Source organism: Anas platyrhynchos, chromosome 2, assembly GCF_047663525.1.
Source record: "Anas platyrhynchos isolate ZD024472 breed Pekin duck chromosome 2, IASCAAS_PekinDuck_T2T, whole genome shotgun sequence".
Lineage (NCBI taxonomy): Eukaryota > Metazoa > Chordata > Aves > Anseriformes > Anatidae > Anas > Anas platyrhynchos.
The window spans coordinates 142,452,550-142,472,293 of record NC_092588.1 but is presented as its reverse complement, the minus strand read 5'-3'; the positions used below and the strand labels follow the sequence as shown (position 1 = coordinate 142,472,293).

At 43.2% G+C, this 19,744-nt stretch overlaps 1 protein-coding gene across 16 annotated transcripts in view; it reads left to right on the top strand.

The window, feature by feature from the left end:
* The window catches only part of ABI1 (abl interactor 1), a 76,667-nt gene that overhangs the window by 28,860 nt on the left and 28,063 nt on the right, over window positions 1-19,744 (top strand). For 13 of the 16 annotated variants that reach the window (XM_027450600.3, XM_027450595.3, XM_027450601.3 and 10 more), the window contains exon 3: window positions 17,141-17,317. The exons of the other annotated variants lie outside the window; for them this stretch is intronic. In XM_027450600.3, coding sequence (XP_027306401.1) covers window positions 17,141-17,317 — 177 coding nt within the window. The remainder of the gene's footprint in view (window positions 1-17,140; window positions 17,318-19,744) is intronic. 16 annotated transcript variants of the gene reach the window in all.

The window sequence follows — 19,744 nt, the reverse complement described above, 5'->3', positions numbered from 1 at the left end:
CTTTCTTCTCTTTCCAAACAGCCTTTAGGGACCCGTTTATGTGTCAGTTGTGCACGTCTTGTAAAATACCTTCTCCAGGTTACATAGGAAAGAATTGGTTCACTGCGGACTAGTTCGTGGGAGGTATACGAAAGACTTATTAGCTGCTTTTTTAAAGCTGGGACAGATCCTATTGTAACTTGAGTGTGGAAGCGTGTCAGACTGTTAACCTTAACAAATACCTGTCGTGTGGCTGCTGTGCCCAGGTGAGCATCCCTTTCCAGCACCAGTGGGACAGTGCAAGCTTGGGCATGATGGGGCCAGTTGCAGAGCACGAAAGTTTCCATTTAATGTATAGAAAAACAATGTGTGTGAAATTGTACGTATTCACATCCTTTATAGCAAAACAGCGACTTATAAATAGGCTTATGTGTTATATTATTTCAGAACTATTTATTCCCCTGGAGAATATTTGTGATTCTTAACTGACCCTGTTGCTAGTGCCATGACAGAAAGTGAGGAGGAAACAGAGATCAAGATTTGTTTGACTAAAAGCTGTGCTGTAGGCAGGGATTTTCTTTTTTGAGAAAAATAGTAATATGTTTTAGACTAACACAGTTTGAGTAACAACTACTAGATGCCATGATTTGCTTTTTCAGTCATTTCCACTTGGAATGCTGGCTGCGTGTAAGTAACCACCATAAAATATGTCTGCCTCTTCTTCAGTTTTAAAAAATAGATTGTTAAAGCTGTTGTTTTCGTAGAAGCATAGAATGAGTTGGGTTGGAAGGGACCTTAAAGGCCACCTGGTTCCAACCTTCCACCACACCAGGTTGGCCAAGGCCCCATCCAGCCTGGCCTTGAGCACCTCCAGGGATGGGGCAGCCACAGCTTCTCTGGGCAGCCTGGGCCAGGGCCTCACCACCCTCTGAGTGAAGAATTTATTCCTAATGTCTAATCTAATCTAACCCCTCTTTTAGTTTAAAACCATTTCCCCTCGTCCCATGACACAGAGTCCCTCCCCAGCTTTCCTGTAGGCCCCTTTAGGTACTGGCAGGCCTCTGTAAGGTCTCCCTGGGGCCTTCTCTTCTCCAGGCTGAACAACCCCAACTCCCTCAGCCTGTCTTCATAGGAGAGGTGCCCTAGCAGCTTGATCATCCTTGTGGCCCTCCTCTGAACTCGTTCTAATACATCCACGTCCTTATGCTGGGGCTGCAGAGCTGAAGGCAGCACTCCAGGTGGGGTGCTATGAGAGCAGAGGAAAGCCTAATCTTCATTTCTAGTTCCAGCAAATGGTTACGTTATTTAAAAACTGTGTCTAATTATATTATATGGGCATGAAAATGGACGTAGTGCAGGAGCACAGGATCGCAGAGCTTCTATTTTGTTTCCTCTTTGAGAATCTGCTAAATAAGAATGGCTTTTTCACGAATAAACTCTTCTATGAATACTAATGTACAGTGGTCCTGTAGGTTCACCTGTTTGTGCCTAAAAGCATTTGCTTCTTCCCTCATGTGTTGCCCTGGGATGTTTGTTACTTACAGGGGATCCATCAGCACAGTTCAGTGTAGCGTCATGGAGACAGAAGCACAACTTGTGATTTCTCTAACTTGCTGCTCTGTTCTTTGCTTGCAGTAGAAAATAATGTTTTGTAAGTCAAGCGTAGGTCTGATCTTGTCAAGCCATCTGGAACTCCTCTGCATGGCAAAAACAGGAGCAACAAGGGTATGATTAAAAGCTGTCAGGCTTCTGTACAACGTGAGAGCAGGTAGGATAGGGACCTTACAGTTTAGAGTGATGTTGATGGAAATTACAGAACATATCAGTGCTTTGGGAGAGGTCTACTCAGCCATCCCTTGCAAATATAAGAACAATGAAGCATTGAATAATGGCCAAAGGGCTTGATTTGATAGTAGGAAATTCCGCTTCCCTGTTGAGCTCAGTGTTTTAGGGGATTTTTTTTCTTTACGGTATGGTTTTGAACAGAACTAGGCTGGGTGAGGATGCGAGAAAAGCCTTCAAACCACAAATCACCCTTTATCTGACTGGGTAGGGGATAAACGTCATCTTTGGGAAGCTGATCCTTTGTTGTGCGTTTATAGGATTTCCTTGTATGTGTTGTTAAGACAAATATTGGGCAAAATGCAGTAATGGCCAGTTATAGTACAGGACTAAATGAGATGAGTTCTTCTGTAGATAAGGCTTATCTCCTGAGCTAGGCTAGGAGAGGTGTTGCTGTTTTTTTGAGCAACATACGTGTTTTTGGTGTCTCAATTACTGATAGGTAGTGCATGTTAACTTGATAACATGCCAGCTTGTGGACAAACAAATTGTTCATTCCTTTTAATTAGAAAAAGAAATCAAATGCTATTTAAACCTGGATGTTCTTACAAACAACAACAACAAAAACACAGAACCTAAAGTTATGCAGTTGATCTACATGTGTATCTTGGCAGGTAAAACATGGCATTTGAGAGCAGGTAGCAATATTGTGTTACACCAGTGCTGCAGCTCCGGGCACTGTTTTCCTGACCTGCTGGTGATGGATGAGTTGCTGAAGTAACTGAGGACGATCTCCATTTGGGAGGTGCAACCTGCAAGTCATAGCCAGAAATATCACTATCTTCATGTAATTTCAGGGCATTAAGGTAAAGAGAGAAGTGCAATCAAACAGCCTGAAACAAATTAGACTCTCTCAACTACGTAATCTCTTAGTTGTGCCACTACATTTGGGTTTGGTTTCCTCATACACCCTAAATCTCATGTTGAGACAGCAATGTAATGTGTCACTGACAGGGTTATCAGCCTGTAACCTGATGGAGCCAAACCATCCTTTGTTTTATTTTCCCCTCTGCATGCTGTGAATGCTGTGCTCACCCCTCACAAATCACTGTTTTAGTCTTCTTCTAAATCAATGTATTGAAGTATATCTGTTTCTGGTACGTGAATTCATCCATGTGATCTGTAGACACATCCATCAGAGCCTTACTTTGACAGTAGAAAGCCAGCTGAGCACAGAGGTACTTGTCCTTCACATAACACAGTTTGGAAGCACCCCAGCTGTAGTGATAGTGTTGGTGCCACTCTGGCTGCTAAAGCTGGTAAGGAACTTCTGGGGGTGTTTGTGGTCTTTTTGTTAATGTTTTCTCCTTTTCTTTAGTACAAGCTGTGGCACGCTAACAAATAGTGGGACTTCAGGAAATGGGGGGATGGTTTCTGGAAGTTCTCTGTGAGAGAAGTTGAAGTTAAATCACTTGGCATTTTGCTGCTTTAAGCATTCCTGCGTTAGTGCAGCATGCCTCATGACTGGCAGAGAATAGCAAGCTTCATTCCCCTTTAGCTTGTTTCTTGCTCCTAGACCCCCAAAGCTGGGAGCAAGAGGAGCTTGATGTGGCCATAACTCCAAGTAGCATCTTATTTTCAAAGAGCTGAAGTTATCTCTCAGCGTTTTACAAAATTGCATTTCTTTGGGCTGTTTAAGCGTGTAGTTCTTCAGACAGCGCATAAAAACTTTGGAGATGCTCTCTAGTAGAGCTGGCTGAATTACTTGGAATAAACATACCTAACATTTTTTCTTTCTGCAAAGTACTTGCAAAACTTTTTAAACGCTATTTTTTCATGTGAAAGGTTTGCCTGACGTAAGACCGAGAGAATGCTGCTGATTGTTTGTTGCTGGGTAGTGACTGGCCACCTACTTCTGTATTATTCAACAGCCTTATCTAATCGGTAGGAACAGATAAAGAAAACGTGGTGTGAATTCTCCCAAATGCATTTTTAGAAAGCAGAGGTTCTGCAAACAATTACATGACTTAAGCAAACATCTTGGGGGGAAAAAAAAGCAGATTGTGAACGGTCTACAGATTTATTAGACAAAAGATTTCAATAATTTTTCTGTGTACTCTTCCCCTGCTGCTCATTTGCCTAGATTTCTTCATCATGGTAGTTTTAAAAACAAATGTGTAGTTGTTGTTTATGCTAGCTATATCCTTCTAGGAGTAAACACTAATGCTGGATAGATATACATAACTTAAATCCATAAAGTACATTGACCTCAGGGAGATCAGGATTTACCAAAACAATGAGGAGGAGGAGCAGGCCACCGAAGTTTGCACAGCTGTGTCTCTGCAGTCCATTAAATTGCATCCTGATGTGCCCCTTTATCTCTGAGAAGTATTTCACTGCCCACCACCGGTTCAGGTAAGTGTAGCAGCGAATCGATCCCAGCTGCTTTGCCATGCAGTTACGGGAGCTCAGCAATTTGTGTGTGTGCTGAGCTACGTGCTATTGCCTGGGTCAAAGGCCAGTTGTGCATGAGTCAGTGCTGCTCCTTATTGCAGGGCTTTCTCTTGAAATGCTGCTGCAGCCTTTAACCCACCAGAGGAACAGGAATATCTTTGCAGGACACCAGCGTGCGTTCCTCAGCTTGCTTTGATCAGTTTGCTGGCCAGCATCTGCATGGCGTTCATTTGACATTGCCTAAAGTGACACTGAAGACATGTCCCATCTGCTTTTTTCCTGCCATTCTCCTGCGCCAGGCAGCGTTTTGTTCTCTCTGCCTGCCCCCAGCCATGGGATCAGTTATCCTGGAGACAAAATCATGAAAACTACAGACTTTGCCCTTCTTCCGCAGACTGCCTTCGACACATCATCTCCCAAGGCTGGCGTTCTTTTTCTCCCCAAGCATTTGCAGTCACATTAAATCTTTATGGCAATCAGAGCATAGATATTTAACTGACCACCCAGTTCTGAACATGTATATAATCAGTCTGGGTAATGAAATTAGGGTAACAGTGCTGGGATGACATGTTCAGCAGGGGGATGTAGTGATACCCACTGTGCCTACACTCAAGACTTGTCTTCAGGACTGGTAGGTACTTGCTCTCAGCTTGCCATCAGCCTCCGTAGGCAGGATGGAGCTGAGCAGTGATCCTGCAGGAGGGGACAGGTGCTGGGATGGTTTCCTCGCAGGCTGGGATCCTCTGCTGGAGTGCCCTGGCTTTGCCTGGAAGAATTTTGGCTGGGGAAGGCTGTGACTCAGTAGGCGTACATGCTGCTTGCTGGGACTGCCAAGGCCACGCGGATGTTCCCAGCAGATACAACAGCAGTATTTCACATGGGTGGCGGCCAAGAGCAGGAGACTGAAGGAAATCCACCTACAGGAGTGTGTAACTTCCTCTTAGTTGTGTGTGTGTGTAAATTACAATGGCAATGGAGAAGTGCAGCAGCCTTAGTAATTCCCTCTCTGCCCTGCCCCCTCCCTCTGAACTCCTAAATGTCATACATGCGTGACTGAGCTGTCTGTTTTCTGATTTTTTTATCCCAAATTGCAAGTCGTCTGTATGACTCAGTCCAAAATAGTTCCTTCTCTTATGATACTTGTCAGGGGATTTTGCTAACTCTCCTTTTTTTGCTCGAATGTCTTCATTCGCTCCCAGTGCTGTGGAGACTGGGATTTTTGGAAGAGGTTTTGAGCTGAGTGAAGCTGACGATGCTTTGAAGCATATGGCTTGTCTTCTGATACACCTCCAGGAGAGAGCTGTTTACAGAAGGGGGATTGAGAAAGGAGAGACTGGATTAGAGAGTTGAACTCTTATTCTATATTTGTCTCTGAAAACAAAAATGAAGAGCTTGTCAGATACTCGTTGTTTTGCTGTTGAAGTGACACGGGAGTGCTTTTTGCTGCAGTAACACACCAAAGGTAGTAGCACGGGTAGGAAGTCAACTACGGGGCGAAATAAGTGTACTGAGAGCTTTTAAATGGGATCTGTAGTGGCTACGGGTTGCTTCTGCCATCTTATTTACAGTACCCCCCAGCACTGGGCCTAAGAGAAAAAATTGGCCCCATCAGATGAGGTGGGATGAAAGAGGTATGAAAATAACTTGTCCCTTGGATGATTTGTAATCAAAACTACATTGGCAGGTGGCTGGAGGATACTCTACGTCATTTCCACCTGTATGGCACCACTTTTGTGTCTTAGGGAAACAGTCTGTCCCAGGACTGTCAGTCTTAGACACCATCTAGGCCCTGAATTCATCTCTGTTTTTTGGGCAAGGGGGGTGACTTTGTGGGGTGATGGGATTTCTCGTGTGTTCTTAGGAAAAGTAAACATCCGAAAAATTAATTCAGAAAACGTTCAAGTACATACATGTGACAAATAATAAATTTTATGTGGGAGTTTTGTTGTTCTTTATTAAAATAATAATCATGCTATGCACAGTAAGTCCACTCTCCTAACCACATAACATACCATTGTATTTGGAAAATCTTTTATTTTTGCTATGAGAGATAAAATAAACCACAGTAATTAAAACAGAGGCTGTGTTAGGTCACTTTTTATGATTTTTCCACCTTAAACTTTGAAATGCCAGGTTACAAATAAACGTGGGGAGGTGACGTGGGGGGGGCTACATTTATTTTTTTTTTTCCCTTTAGGCATTAACGTTCTGGCTTGTCATTCCAGCTTTTTCAGTTCCTCACCTCTGACAAACTTTCAGAAAGTTCAAACTTGTTCTGTTGAGTTTATTTTTTTATAGGCTTTTTTTAGATGGTTTCCTTTTCAGCCACCTGCAGTGCTCTTTGCAATTGCACATGTTCATCTCCTATGAAGTTGCTTTTTCTGGCACACAAAATGCTTTTCATTTGACATACAATTTTGTTCTACTCCCATGGTGGTTCTTTAGCGAGTCCAAACTACTGAAGAAGCCTTTTAATTTTTCCTTTCTGTCCTTGTGTTTTTTTTCAGTCAAGATTATATTTAGATTTGTATGTTTTGTTTAATTCTAGACAAGTGCATTGCTTCCAGTAAGGAAAGGAGGACTCATTCAGCCACTTTAAAATGCTGAAATTCTCATGTGGGAGCTTGCATAAGCATCTTTTTTCTTGTTTTTCAAATGAACCTACTCATGCATGCATATCTTGAGGATTACCCAGCAAAAATGCAATTCAGAATGACTAAAATCCAATTTCAGGTACTGAAATAAACCCATGCATACGGTTGGGATTTTGACTTTGCATAAGCACAAGCATTTATCTGATTTTGTGCTTTTTGAAGACTGAACACAAAGTTAACACGTTATGACTGCACATCCCAACTGTTGTTCTGTCAGCATCAATCAGGAGGGCTGCATGCTTGAAGCACTTCTCCTTTGAAGTGTCTTCTATTTTAAAGACCACTTCTAATCAGCAGATTTGTTGCGTTCTTGGCTTGTTTTCAAATATAATTAACAAGCCATTGGTTCCATTTAGGTGGGTTTTTCTCTGGAAACTTGTGCTAGCAATGCAACTGGTGTTAGTTAATCATTAAAATGTGTACTCTGTTGATGGTGTAGAACATCTCTCCTCCTCTAGCCAGCTGTAGATGTACCTTTATTGTTCCTTTATTGGGATCGTGTCTTGGTTAAGAAAGGATGAGGGGAGCAGGGATGACTGAATACACACAGTCACACACAGAGTTGTCTAGGTTGGAAGAGACCTCCAAGATCACCCAGTCCAACCTCTGACCTAACACTAACAAGTCCTCCACTAAACCATGTCACTTAAGTTCAACATCTTAATGTCTTTTAAAGACCTCCGGGGATGGTGACTCCACCACTTCCCTGGGCAGCCCATTGCAATGCCTCACACCCCTTTCGGTAAAGAAGTTCTTCCTAATATCCAACCTAAACCTCCCCTGGTGCAACTTCAGCCCATTCCCCCTTGTCCTATCACCGGGCACGTGGGCGAATAGACCAAAACGGGCACTGTCCTTCCCACAGGGGTTTGTTGCAGAGCAAGGGACTCAAGTGGATGGCTAGCAGTTGGTAACTTGCCAGGAGCTGTGGTTTTGAGCTGATAGAGCTGGTTCTGTGCTTCCTGTGTCAAAACAGTTGTGAAGTGGTGGTGTGCCTTCAGCTGCTGCTCAACCTCCACAAATACTGGAAAGCGTTTTCTGGAGGGATGGGGGATTTTGTTAGAGCAGGGAAAAACGCCACGGAAGCTGCTGCTGTCCCCAGCAACTCGGAGGAACCCCTGGTGTCTTTGTCACTGCTTTTGGCAGTGCTTGGGGCAGGGGTTGGAGGCAGCCCGGCCCGTACACGAGCACCTCAGAGCTCTGCCTGTGTGGGCTCGGGGTGCAGATGCCCGCGGGCGGCCTCGGAGCCGGCCCGAGCCGCGGAGGGACTTGGCACAGCACAGGGAGTCTGGCAGAGCCAGGAATAGAGCTGCTGCAATCTGCCGTCTTCCAGCCTCTTGCTCCTAGCCACGGAGCCATCCCACCTCTTCCCTTCGCTCCGCTGACATCCCGGCAGACCGCCTGCTCCTGCATTCGGGGCCAGCTGCCTTCGTGGCACTTTCTGACCCCCGTGCTCCAGATGTTTGAAGTTCCATTTCCCCCATGCTTCTGCGAACTTGAGCAAAGGGCTTCTGGCATGTCACCAATGCAGCCGGGGAGGAGGGAGGTTTGTTGCCTTAACTGTTTTCTCTCCACACCGAGGGTCTCCGCAGGGCTGCTGAAATCTCTTCCTCTGCAGGACTTCAGCTCCATTTGTCGTCAGTCGCCATCTGCCAGCCTGCCTTCCCACAGCTCTCTCCTCGTTCCCAGAAATACTCTGCAGATCCCCTCTCCTTATGCCCTGCGTTAACATCCTCTTCCTTTCAGCTGCGGGGCCGGCGGTGAGGATGTGGTGAGGTGCCCTCGTGACTCTTCGGAGATGCTCCTCGTTTACAGAGCCTAATTCTGCAAGGTGGCATTGCACAGGCCGGACCTGCTGAGTTCCTTCAGCTGCCCCATTTCGGCTCAGCATCTCCTGCAAGCAGGCTGTTGGAAGATAACATGAGGAGCCTCCTTTCTTTCCTCCAGTCCCGTGTGAAGGATGAGCGTGTGTCCTCCGTAGCAGCCCTCCTATTTCCAGTTGGCACCAGGAGAGAAAAGTCAAGCATGAACTTGAGTCCAGCTCTTGGACGAGTGGGTTGCTTTCCTTGCTCTGATTCTTGTCCTAGAATGTCACGCACCCGCTCCCGGCCCCTCCAGCGTGTCCTTGCTTTCTGTCCCCTTTCTGCTTACTTTTTTCAGCAAAGTATGTGACTAGATTTGCCAACAGGGTACTCTGAAAAGGATCTATATAAATAATCCTTCTGCTGAACAAAGCTCTTCTCTCTCCTTTTCAAGGCTGCTGTATGTGCAACTTCCCAACTTCCCAAATGCAGTCTGTGGTCTTTCAGTCCAATAGTGAACCCTGCTCTTCTTTAGGAAGGAAGGTTTCTAGTTTCAGAACAGCAGGAGGGCCAAAGGTGAGGCTCTTTGTCTATGGCCATTAAGCTTTAAGCCTGTTTCTCTTGTTTTGAGCTTCTTGATTTTAATGAGGCTCATCAGTGTATCAGCAAACACCCCCACTCCCCATTTTCCTAAATATATATCAGTACTTTAACACTTGCAAGCACACGCTCTGTTGGTCAGAAATCAGTTTTCTGTTAAGCTTGCCCCTCACCTGACTTGCTCCAGCTTCAGATATTCCTTCATCAAGTTAAATTTCTTGAGCAGGACGTGCTGTGGACTGTCTGTGGTGTACTTCCCCATTGCCTCCCATCTCCAGTTTTCCTGATATCCCAGGCAAAATATTTATGTGAAGGTAGAACATTTGTTTAGATTTCTGACGTTTTAGTTCAGTTTTGCAGAAAATCTGGTCTGCTTTATGCTGGTGACTGTTGCTAGGAGAACCTGAGACAAATCTGCTGGTGTGCATAAAGAAAAAGATTTAAATTCTAAAGTCAAGGGCCAGCTTCGTAGGATAAACTGAAAAACAATCTGCCTTCAGACACAGATGACGTCCAGTTGTAGCAGTGAACTGAAACTGTGAAAATAAAACACAATCGTCAATCTTCAGCATCCTCTCCTCCCCAACACTGAGTGATGTTGGTAAATGGCATTGTTAATAGTGTGTGTATCCACAGAGACATAAAAAATTGTATTCACTTATGTATGTGTTACCTCTGGAAATGGGACTTGGTATTTCTTTCATAATTCTTCCTTTGCCCCATCTATAGCCTTTCCCCTTCAGGAGGATGTAAACGTTTTATAGAGATTGTAAGCTGCTGTATATATGTTGATGACCTCAGTTCGTTGTGTTAATCTATAAAATCTCTTGATTGTGAACCCTGCCTGCGGTAAAAGGGAGGTGATACATCAGATTAAGAGGCAAGGCTTATCTGGGTCCTCTAGCCTTTCACCTTAGGAGGCCGGGATTTCCCAGGGCTTCAGGAGGTGAAGCTGTCTGGAGAGGGCTGTCCTACTGCTGGAACTTGTCTGTATGCTGAAGGGAATGTGAGAGAAACTTCTATCTATAAACCTACAAGAAAACTTTGCTGGGTTTGCAGCTCGGGAACTGTGACTCCTAAATCTATTTCAGTTGCCTCCTACGTTGCTGGAGGTTACGGGCAACCTGTCTTGCACGGTGCGGCTTCAGAAAGCATGGCAAGAGGTTCTGGGTTATTAAGGATTATTGTTCACTTTAAACATCGTTGATTAAAGAACATTCAGGGAAGGGAATGAGGCTGTAGGACTTGACCAAGCTTTTGATCCGTTCTTTGAGCAAGGCTTAGAAGAGGGGTGGGAAGAGGCAGATGCCCCCAAGTTTGCCCAGTTCCATTCTGTAACTGGGTCGGTGCAGACATAGACGGGGTGTTCAAGGTATCCCTCGTCAAAGCTTGACATTGGGATTCCAGTAGGACCTCAAACCAGGGAGGACTCTGCTCTTTGTGGATACAACCTGTACGTTTGTGTGCTTATTGACAGACAGTTAAATCTGCACGTGTGAGGAAATCTTCGTGTTTGATTATTAGCTTACCTTAGCTACATCTTTCATCTCCAGTTGGTAACTGATAGTCAGAAACGATAACAGGTAGACATGTCCTGAACTCCTTAGTTCTGACCTTTTTAATAATCATTATCAAAGTTTGTTCATTCTTAAGCAAGATGAAAGGTTTTTATTTCTGTAGGTACATTCCTGAGGTTCTTGAACACTATTTTGATGGGTATCACACAACATGTAAGCAATGATAATCAAGGCAAATACTTGTTCCTTGCACTTTGATCAAGAGTTAATGAAAGATATAATTTGTAACATTGTGTAGATATCTATAGGTGGTGTCTCCAAGGAGGAGGAAAAATCCCCAAACCATTCATGCTTTTTCATGCCTTTTATGCCTTGAACTCCTGACTGATCTTTTCTCTTGAATTTCTCTTGCAGTGTATGTTCATGTTTCCATCTGTTGAATACACTAAGCTTTATTTTGAATTTTCTTCACAAAATAATAGTGTGAGATGTGCTCTGCCTGAAGTCAACTGTCTGAGCTCATTAAAGCTGGAGATTTAACTAATCTTTTTTGTAGGTCAAACGACTTCATTGCAGGTAGTCTGTACAATGTGTGTTGTCCTGGCTCCCTTCAGTGGCATTATTTGATTAACTGTAACTTGTTTATTTAAAAAGTCTCATTAAATGTGCTTTATGGAAGTAGCAGTGGGATAAGTATTTCTAAACCAGAACAGGTTAATGTTTCTGGTCTCATCAGATTGTTTAACTTCAGGAAAATTTACTGCGTAGACTATGTAGCAAGATACTGAAATAAAATCTGCCATTTTGGAGAATATCAGTAAGGGCTAATGTTAAAGTTGGATCTAGGAACAAAACTAAAGAGTAATTTTTTTTTTTCTTGTTTTATTTAGGGGATGCTGAAAGCATCTCTGTGTGTTTTTTTCTTAAGTTTCCTTTGGTTAACACTACAGTTGGCAGGCTGGGTGTATGAGCCTGTAGTACTTAATAGAAAATGTGTGTTTACTAGAACATGTTAATATTTATTTTGATGCTTGTTAATCTGTAGAATTACCTATCTGTGTAGTTATCTCACCCTCCCTGGGGGTGTTTAAGGAAAGGTTGGACCTTGTGCTTAGGGACATGGTTTAGTGGGTGACATTGGTAGGGGGATGGTCGGACCAGATGATCTTGAAGGTCTTTGCCAACCTTAATGATTCAGTGATTCTGTATTTTACTGCTATAAGCCGTCAGAAGCTGTAGATAGAATTACAGATAGTAGAACAGATCTTCCTTTTCATATTCAAATACAAGCAAGTAAGCTTGGAATCAAGACAGTTGTACCAGGAAGGAAATGAAACTCCTTTCTCCGCACCGCTCCCTGCCGCATGCATTGCAGGGTTTTATTGACTGGGCTCAGTCTGAAGCTTGTGCGTCTGCCCAGTATTTTATAACATCAAGCAAAATTTCTGCTGAAAGCACACTTGACGGCTTGCTAGCCTGACTTGACACATCAAATCTAGTGTTGCAATTGTTTTGTCTTTGAGCAGAAATCCTACTTTTATCTTTATGGCATTCTTTTCCTTTATATTGCCAGCAATACAGTTTTTGATTACGGGGATTTCACTGCTCTCAGATATGAAACAAATGAAGTCCTGTTCTCCCTGTTAACTTGCTGTTTAAAAGCACAAACCCTAGCAGTTTGTAGAGATGACTTGCAGGAAGTCCAGCACCAGCTTTGTGCAGGTCCATTTGCCAAGACAAAATGCAGGTGATCTGTAGTTGCACCAAATATGCTGGCAAGATGGGGCTGGGAAGTGGTAAGGGGTCATGCTGCCGTCTCGTGTCTGTGCTTTTGCTCCTATAAAGTAATCCTAACTGCTGTTGCTAACACCTAGATGTGTGCAATGCTGATTTGCCCTGTAATCAAGGTTTTACTTCTTTTCAAATCAAGTTTCAGTAATAAACTCAACCCCATATTCAACCACAAACTGAAAAGGCGAAAAAGGAAAACAATGTCAAAATTAGGGAGCGCTGTGGCTAATAACAAGCAGTTCTGCCTTCCTTTTCTCCTTGTTTTCTCTTAAATAGCAGCTTCAGGTGGCCTGTGGAGTTTGAGCCTACGTTTGTTCTTGTCTGAATGAACCTGGAGCCAAACTGAAAAGTTACCTCCTGGCAGATCTTTGCAGCACAGAGCAGTTGTTTGAAGGACAATTATGATGTGATTTAAAAAAATGAAATTTTTGTATGAAATGGCCTGAAAAACTATCATTAAAAATGGTGGCATAATTTTAGGATTGTTTCTGTCTAATGTATGTTGAACATTACATTTTTAAATCAAGGAAATGCCCTTGAAGTGCCTTTTCACTCACCCCTGAAGACATGGGTGAAAGTGGTGTTGACTTTTACAAAAAGAAATTAGTTTGTAGTTTCTTAAACTAAATTATTAACATATTTTTGGGGGGTTCATCTGTCTACTTTTTTATGTGATAACCACGATTGCTGAGGGCTGGGTTACCCCTCTGCTGTTACCCCACTCTTCCCCAAGGCCTGGCAGCTTTTCCCAGTGCCACAAATTGCTTCCCCTCATCTCCTTGCCAGGCGTTTATCTGGTGTGAGTCTGTGGTGTTGGTGCAGTGAGTTGTCTTGGTGTTCAGGACAGCCTGATACTGGCAACAGCTGATGAATCGATTAAAAAAAGCCTGCTCTTTACCAAGTGTGCTTACACTTAATGAGAAAAGCTGTGGCTGTGCAAGTATGTGGCTCATGAAAGTGGTTTGAGATGCCGGGGTTCAATATTATGAAGATGACCAAAGCTTGAAGTTGTTTTTTTAATCTGATCCTTATATATGTGGGCTTCGTTAAACTGTTGAGATATTTCCCCAGATTAGCTTGGCCACGTATACTGCAGCCTCTGTCTCTAAAGGATTTGTCGAGGGCATCTTGCACGGGTAGAGCTGTGTCAGGGGCACACAAAAGGAAAAAAATTCACTTCTTGCTGCATCACTGCTGCATTCCACTTGGCCTTGAGGCTACTTCTGAGAAAGCAAGCAGTTAAAGTTTAACTCCACATCCTGTTGATCCACTGCTTCTTTCAAATGGTTGGAAGCAGCCAGACAGCGGAGGCAGCTAATCATTAACAGTCCCTTCAACCTCCAAGCCCAACTTTGCTTCTGGGATTAGCTGGTGAGTTCCCTAGCACCTAGTTACAGTGGCAAAAGGGTTTAGCTTCAATTTGTTTCCTAAAAAACACATGTGCTTCTGGAAGGGCTGCCTTTCCTCTTCTCCAAATCAGTACAGTGCTGGACTTGTTCCTTCTGGATGATGTTGTCTAGGAGTGAGAATCCCATCCCTATATCCCAAACCTTAAATTACACCAGAGATGCTTCTCTTCATCTCTGAAGGTTAGAATTAGGTCTGGTGTATGCGATGGCAAGCCACCTGAGCCGTCCTGTTATCACATCCAAGTGGGCACCAGCTCACAGCTGCAGGTGCCAGCTGTGGCCAGGGCTCTCAGGATGGCCAGGTTTGGCTGTTACCCGGTGTGTTTGGCTTGTCTCACTTGGGAATTGGCTGTTGTCTGGCTGGACAGCTATGCTATCCTGCTAGAAATGGCTTTTTCCTCTTTCTGGAAGTGAAATAATCAAGGCTCTGTTGCCGATGACTAAACGATAAACTTCCACATCACCATCAAGCAAATTAATAGACATACAAATATAAAAATGAGCAGCTATTGTGCTTTGTGTTGTCTGCTGAGCACACAACAATTCACGTGCATTGTTATGTGCAAAGCATATGTTTGGAGCCTTGGCTTTGCACAGGGCAAAACCCCACCTTGCTTTCCTAGTGTGCCAGATGTAGGAAGTGAGAGCTGCAGTCTCTGTTGCTTTGAACAGCAAATCTCTTATTCTCTGCTCTAGTAATTTATGGAATTCATTGTTCATTGCAGGGAGGAAAAGTGAGTCTTCATGAGCCACCTGCTAGGAAAAGATGCGTGTTTTTGTACTGTGACGAGCTTCGGTTGTTTTCTTTGTCATCGACATTAAGAGAACTGCTAGTATAAAGATGCATTTTTGTCCACACTGAACAAAAATTAATTTATTAGTAGCAACAGGTTCTGCTCATAAGAGTAAAGTAAAAATATGAATTTAATTGTGCACAGTAGTATTTTAAAACATCCTCTTTTAAGACCCTGTAGCGTGTGCCTTATGATGACGTTCTCTGTGGCATCCCATGTTACTTAGGTGACTTTGTTGAAGTGTTTATTTTTTACCTGTGCAGTCCTCATGTATTAAAAATGTGAGGAGTTGCACCTTAGAGTTCTGCAAGATAGTTTGAGGCATTGCATTTTAGTGGCTCGCTGAACAAAAGGGTTCAAGCTGTACAGAGGAATTGGAGGAGGGATGAGCTACGAACATGTAGCAGAATACTCAAATAATGGCTCTTGATCTTGCTGAAAGCCAACTAAAAGACAGCACTAACACATTTCAGTCTCTAAAAGGAAAAGAACAAATAATAGCTGGAGTTGAAGAAACACAGGTAGTCTTGTTCTTAAGTCTTTGCTCTGTCTTCTGTGAAATTGGCTTCCAGAACAAACGTGGGTGCAGTGGCTGATGTATTTGATACTGATGTAATGACAAATGCTTCATGTCTAGGGTTGTCTAATTTAGAAAGGTGCCTTTTTTTTTTTTTTTTTTTTTTTTTTTTTTTCCTATCCTGACTGGTATTTTTTCAGGGTATGAGTATTTAAAACAATGAAGCTTGACCCAAAGCTTCCAAAACTTCATTGGGGTATGTAATTAACTTACTCCAAATAAGCTATGCAGACATACACACGTAATGTCTTGCATAGCTCTGGAAAAATCAGAACTTTTATTTATGTTATGTTTCCTTACCTTTCAAAGTAAGACCCTTTTGCAGCGTTACAAGCTGTCTATTATTTGGCTTTAAGCTGTGAAAACAAGCTTACTCGATATCACTGCTTTTAGATGCTTCTCCACTTGTGTTCCCACTTGCAATCTGCAATGCCACGTCCTAAAGCTGTTGAAGAATTTCTTTCTATACTTAAGAAAATTAAACAGTATGAGAGAGTATACACTTGGTAAAGAGGGGGGTAGAAGAGTTATCAATTGAAGGAATTTGACAGTGAACTCCAAACACCAAGTGCTGGCTTTTCTAGAAATTAGAAATGGTCATTTCCTTGATGTTTACCTTTTTCTTTTTCATCCTGCCTCATGTGGAGTGAAACACAAACTAATTTTATGCTTCATCTTTGGTTCTGCTTCACTAAACAAAACCTTGCTCTTGCTAATACCCACTTTAGCTTAGGGCATTTCTAGAGATGTACCCAAACCAGTACTGATGGGTGATTTTTTTTTTATTTTTTTCCTGAGCTTTGACACTCTGTCTGTTCAGGCGAAATCGACTCTTACAGACTAAGAATTATTTTCCTTAGTGGAAAAAGTGATGGTTTAATAGGTTTTCTTCAAAGCGACTTAGAGTGGTGGTTTTTGTCAGCTACCATCTTCTGCAATGAGATCCTGAGGTTCTAGTAACTACTTAAACCAGTAAATTAAATCCCTGGGCACTGAAATAGGCTTCCTAGGAGTGGGGTTTGCTATGTCCATCTGATGCTTGATCTGGACTTGTTCTACCTCAAGGAGGGTTTAAGCAGCAGTTATCTTGCATGTAGAAGCACTCATCTGGTGTGCGAGGCCTAGTATGATCCTTCACACAATGCAGGGCTGACCTTTCTTTGTCTCTTTAGGAATTTCCTAATATAATGATGGAGCTTAACAGGGGTGTGGCTGTTATATTCCCTTCCTTGCATCTCTAAGGCTCCATTTTATTCTTTCGGTAAACATGCTTTAAACAGTGTGACTGAGACTAGTGTCAGGGCTGAGACTGGTCCTTCCCTTTGCACGCTGTTACTTTAATATGCACTGATGGCTCTGCTGAAAGAAATTACCTTGCAGACTTCCCAAGCCCAGTCCTCCTCGGGGGCTCTGGGCAAACTGCTGAGCTTGTCTGTCCTGGTTTCCCAGCTGGGGAGTGGGAGTAATTTATTGCTGTTGTCACTCATAAGAATGTCGAGGGTTAATCTGCACATACTGTATCTGCGTAGTGTCTTTAGAGCATCAAAGCAGTAATGTATAATTGTAATTTTATTATTAATATTGGTTATTTCATTAAAGCGTAATTTTCAAAAAATGCTCATGTAGATTAAACTCGTCTCGTCAATAACCTGGCATCCTTCCAGCAGCGTTAACTCGGTTCAGAATCTTTGTCTAATAGCGTAGCCTAAACATGTAGATAGCTCTGAAAAGAAAAACAACAAATGCCTAAAGAAACCCATACTTTCTTGTTTTCAATCTAGACTGTGGACATCCATAAAGAAAAGGTCGCTCGCAGAGAGATAGGCATTTTGACGACCAATAAGAACACATCGAGAACTCACAAAATTATAGCGCCAGCGAACATGGAGCGTCCTGTAAGGTATATTCGAAAACCTATAGACTACACGGTGCTGGATGATGTTGGCCATGGCGTAAAGGTAAGAATACTTGGACACTTCAGGACTCCAAGTAGTACAGACCAGGAGATAGGGTTGGGGCAGAATGTTACTGACATAAAAATGTTTAGCTCACTTATGGTAGGAAGGACTGTGGGTTTGATACGCTCCCACATGCAAATGTTTCAATAACAGAATGGATTGTTTTACAATAAGACTTTTTTTTGAGCAATGTTTGCCATAACCCTGTGACTGTCTATGGTAGTCAGTGTCTGGAAATACTGGCTCATGATCTTAGCTTAGTGACTTGTCAAAAAAAGGACATGACTGACTGCTAAAATCCTCACTACTTCCTCCCCTGATTAAATTGTCTCTGCCAGTCCCTTTATTTCTTAAAGTACTGAGACAAATAAGTCACCTGTTACAGGAAAACTGGCTAGTGTTTTTTTTGGGGGGGAGGAGAGGGAGAAGTGGGAGCAGGGGGGACAGATAGCTGGTATTAACATTTCAGTGGCATTTGATATCTCTCTCCCATTAGTGCTTTTGGCAGCCTCATTTTTCTTCTCTCTAAATCAAACTTTTCATAAATTAATGTATACATCTTTTGAAATCACCATGGTTAAAATGAATTACTGTAACACCCTTTGCTCCCTGGACATCTTTTCATAGCAAATAATAACCTTGCATTCCCCCCAGAGCAGGCCTTCAGGTATATTCAGTTCACAACAGTCTTCCCTTGAATAGAATTAAAAAGCTTTTATTCAAGACCTGTGTGTCCTCTAAAGCTAGATGTACTCTGGTCAGTCAGAGCAGCTAGATCAGCCCTTCAAGTGCCATTTGAATGGCTGAGCTCTTGAGGAACAGATCTTTCAGAATTAACACAGAAGAGTGCCAAAGTATCTCCTGCATTGTAGTAACCCTGTGAATGCCTAGAGGAGTCTAATTCCAACACAACTTAAAAAGCATCTCTGTGCCATGACAGCTCAAGGCTATGAATTAATGTGGTGTCTTTCAACTACCTGACTTTAAATTTTTTTTTAGTTTTATTTTTTTGGTAGCCAAACCTGTACTAAATCTGTAACTCTTAGGAATCTTTCACACTATTAATTTGAGAGGGAGTGGATTGAAGAAACCCGAAAGACAAGCCTCTTGAATAGCTTTAGAATAGAAATACTGGAGTCAGACCGACTTTTCTGCCTGTATGCAAGGAGAGAGCTCAATGAATAGAGAATGCAGGAATCCACAAATTCAACATCAGGATATTTTTTTCGACATTTAAGTGCTCCAGGGTTCAGGTGCTGTAAAAGACTTTTTTTTTTTAATAGAATAATTATTCTTAGTGCAGCAACTCATCAGCTTCAAAGACTACTTGTGTTGTGCAGGCTCAAAACAAGCTACTTGATCCTAAATATTGAAGTTGTTAAGCTGTAGCGCTTGCGTTTTCCAATATGACTACCTGCTCTTAGGAGTACTGGCATCTTTATTAATGTGACCCTTTTTATTCAGAGGGTAGAAAAGAGTGCTGTTTACCTATTTTGGGGCAGGTCTTATGGAATATTTTTAATAAAGCTTTTTTAACTCTCAGTGATTTAATTCTGTATTACAAACTTGATTTTTTCAGAAGTGAAACAGTATCCAGTAATAACCAAATGAGCAACTCATAAGTCAGCTAGAAATTATATCTTGCTCTTGTTTCTTTGAGTCAGAAACATAAAATCGTAGAATCCTGAGTTGGCAGGGACCCACAAGGATCATCAAGTCCAACTTCTGGCTCCACACAGGACCACCCAAAAATCAGACAACATGTCTGAGAGCGTTGTTCAAGAAGCATTTGGACTCTGGCAGGCTTGGTGCCGTGACCGCTGCCCTGAGGATTCTGTCCCAGTGCCTGACCACCCTTTCAGTCAAGAACCTTTCCCTAAGCCCCAGCCTGACCCTCCCCTGTCCCAGCTCCATGCTGTCCCCTCGGGTCCTGTCGCTGTCCCCAGAGAGCAGAGCTCAGCGCCTGCCCCTCCGCTCCCCTCGTGAGGGAGCTGCAGGCCGCCATGAGGCCTCCCCTCAGCCTGCTCTGCTCGGGGCTGAGCAAACCCAGGCCCCTCACATGTCTTCTCCTCTAGATCCTTTGCCATCTTTGTAGCCCTCCCGTGGAGGCTCTCTGCCAGCTTTATGCCCTCCCTGGTGCACCCCAGGGCACACGGCTGGCTCGTGGCCAGCTGGCCTCCAGCACAGCCCCCAGGCCCCTTTCCGCGGGGCTGCTCTCCAGCCTCTCGCCCCCAGCCTGTGCATACAGCCGGGGTTGTCCCTTGCCGGGTGCAGAATCCGGCACTTGCTCTCATTAAATTTCATGCAGTTGGTGATTGCACAACCCTCTTAATTTGTCAAGATCTCTGCAAGGCCTCTTTACTCTTGACAGAGTGAACAGATCCTCCCATTTTGGAGTCTTAATGTGACATTGATTGCCTGAGCGAT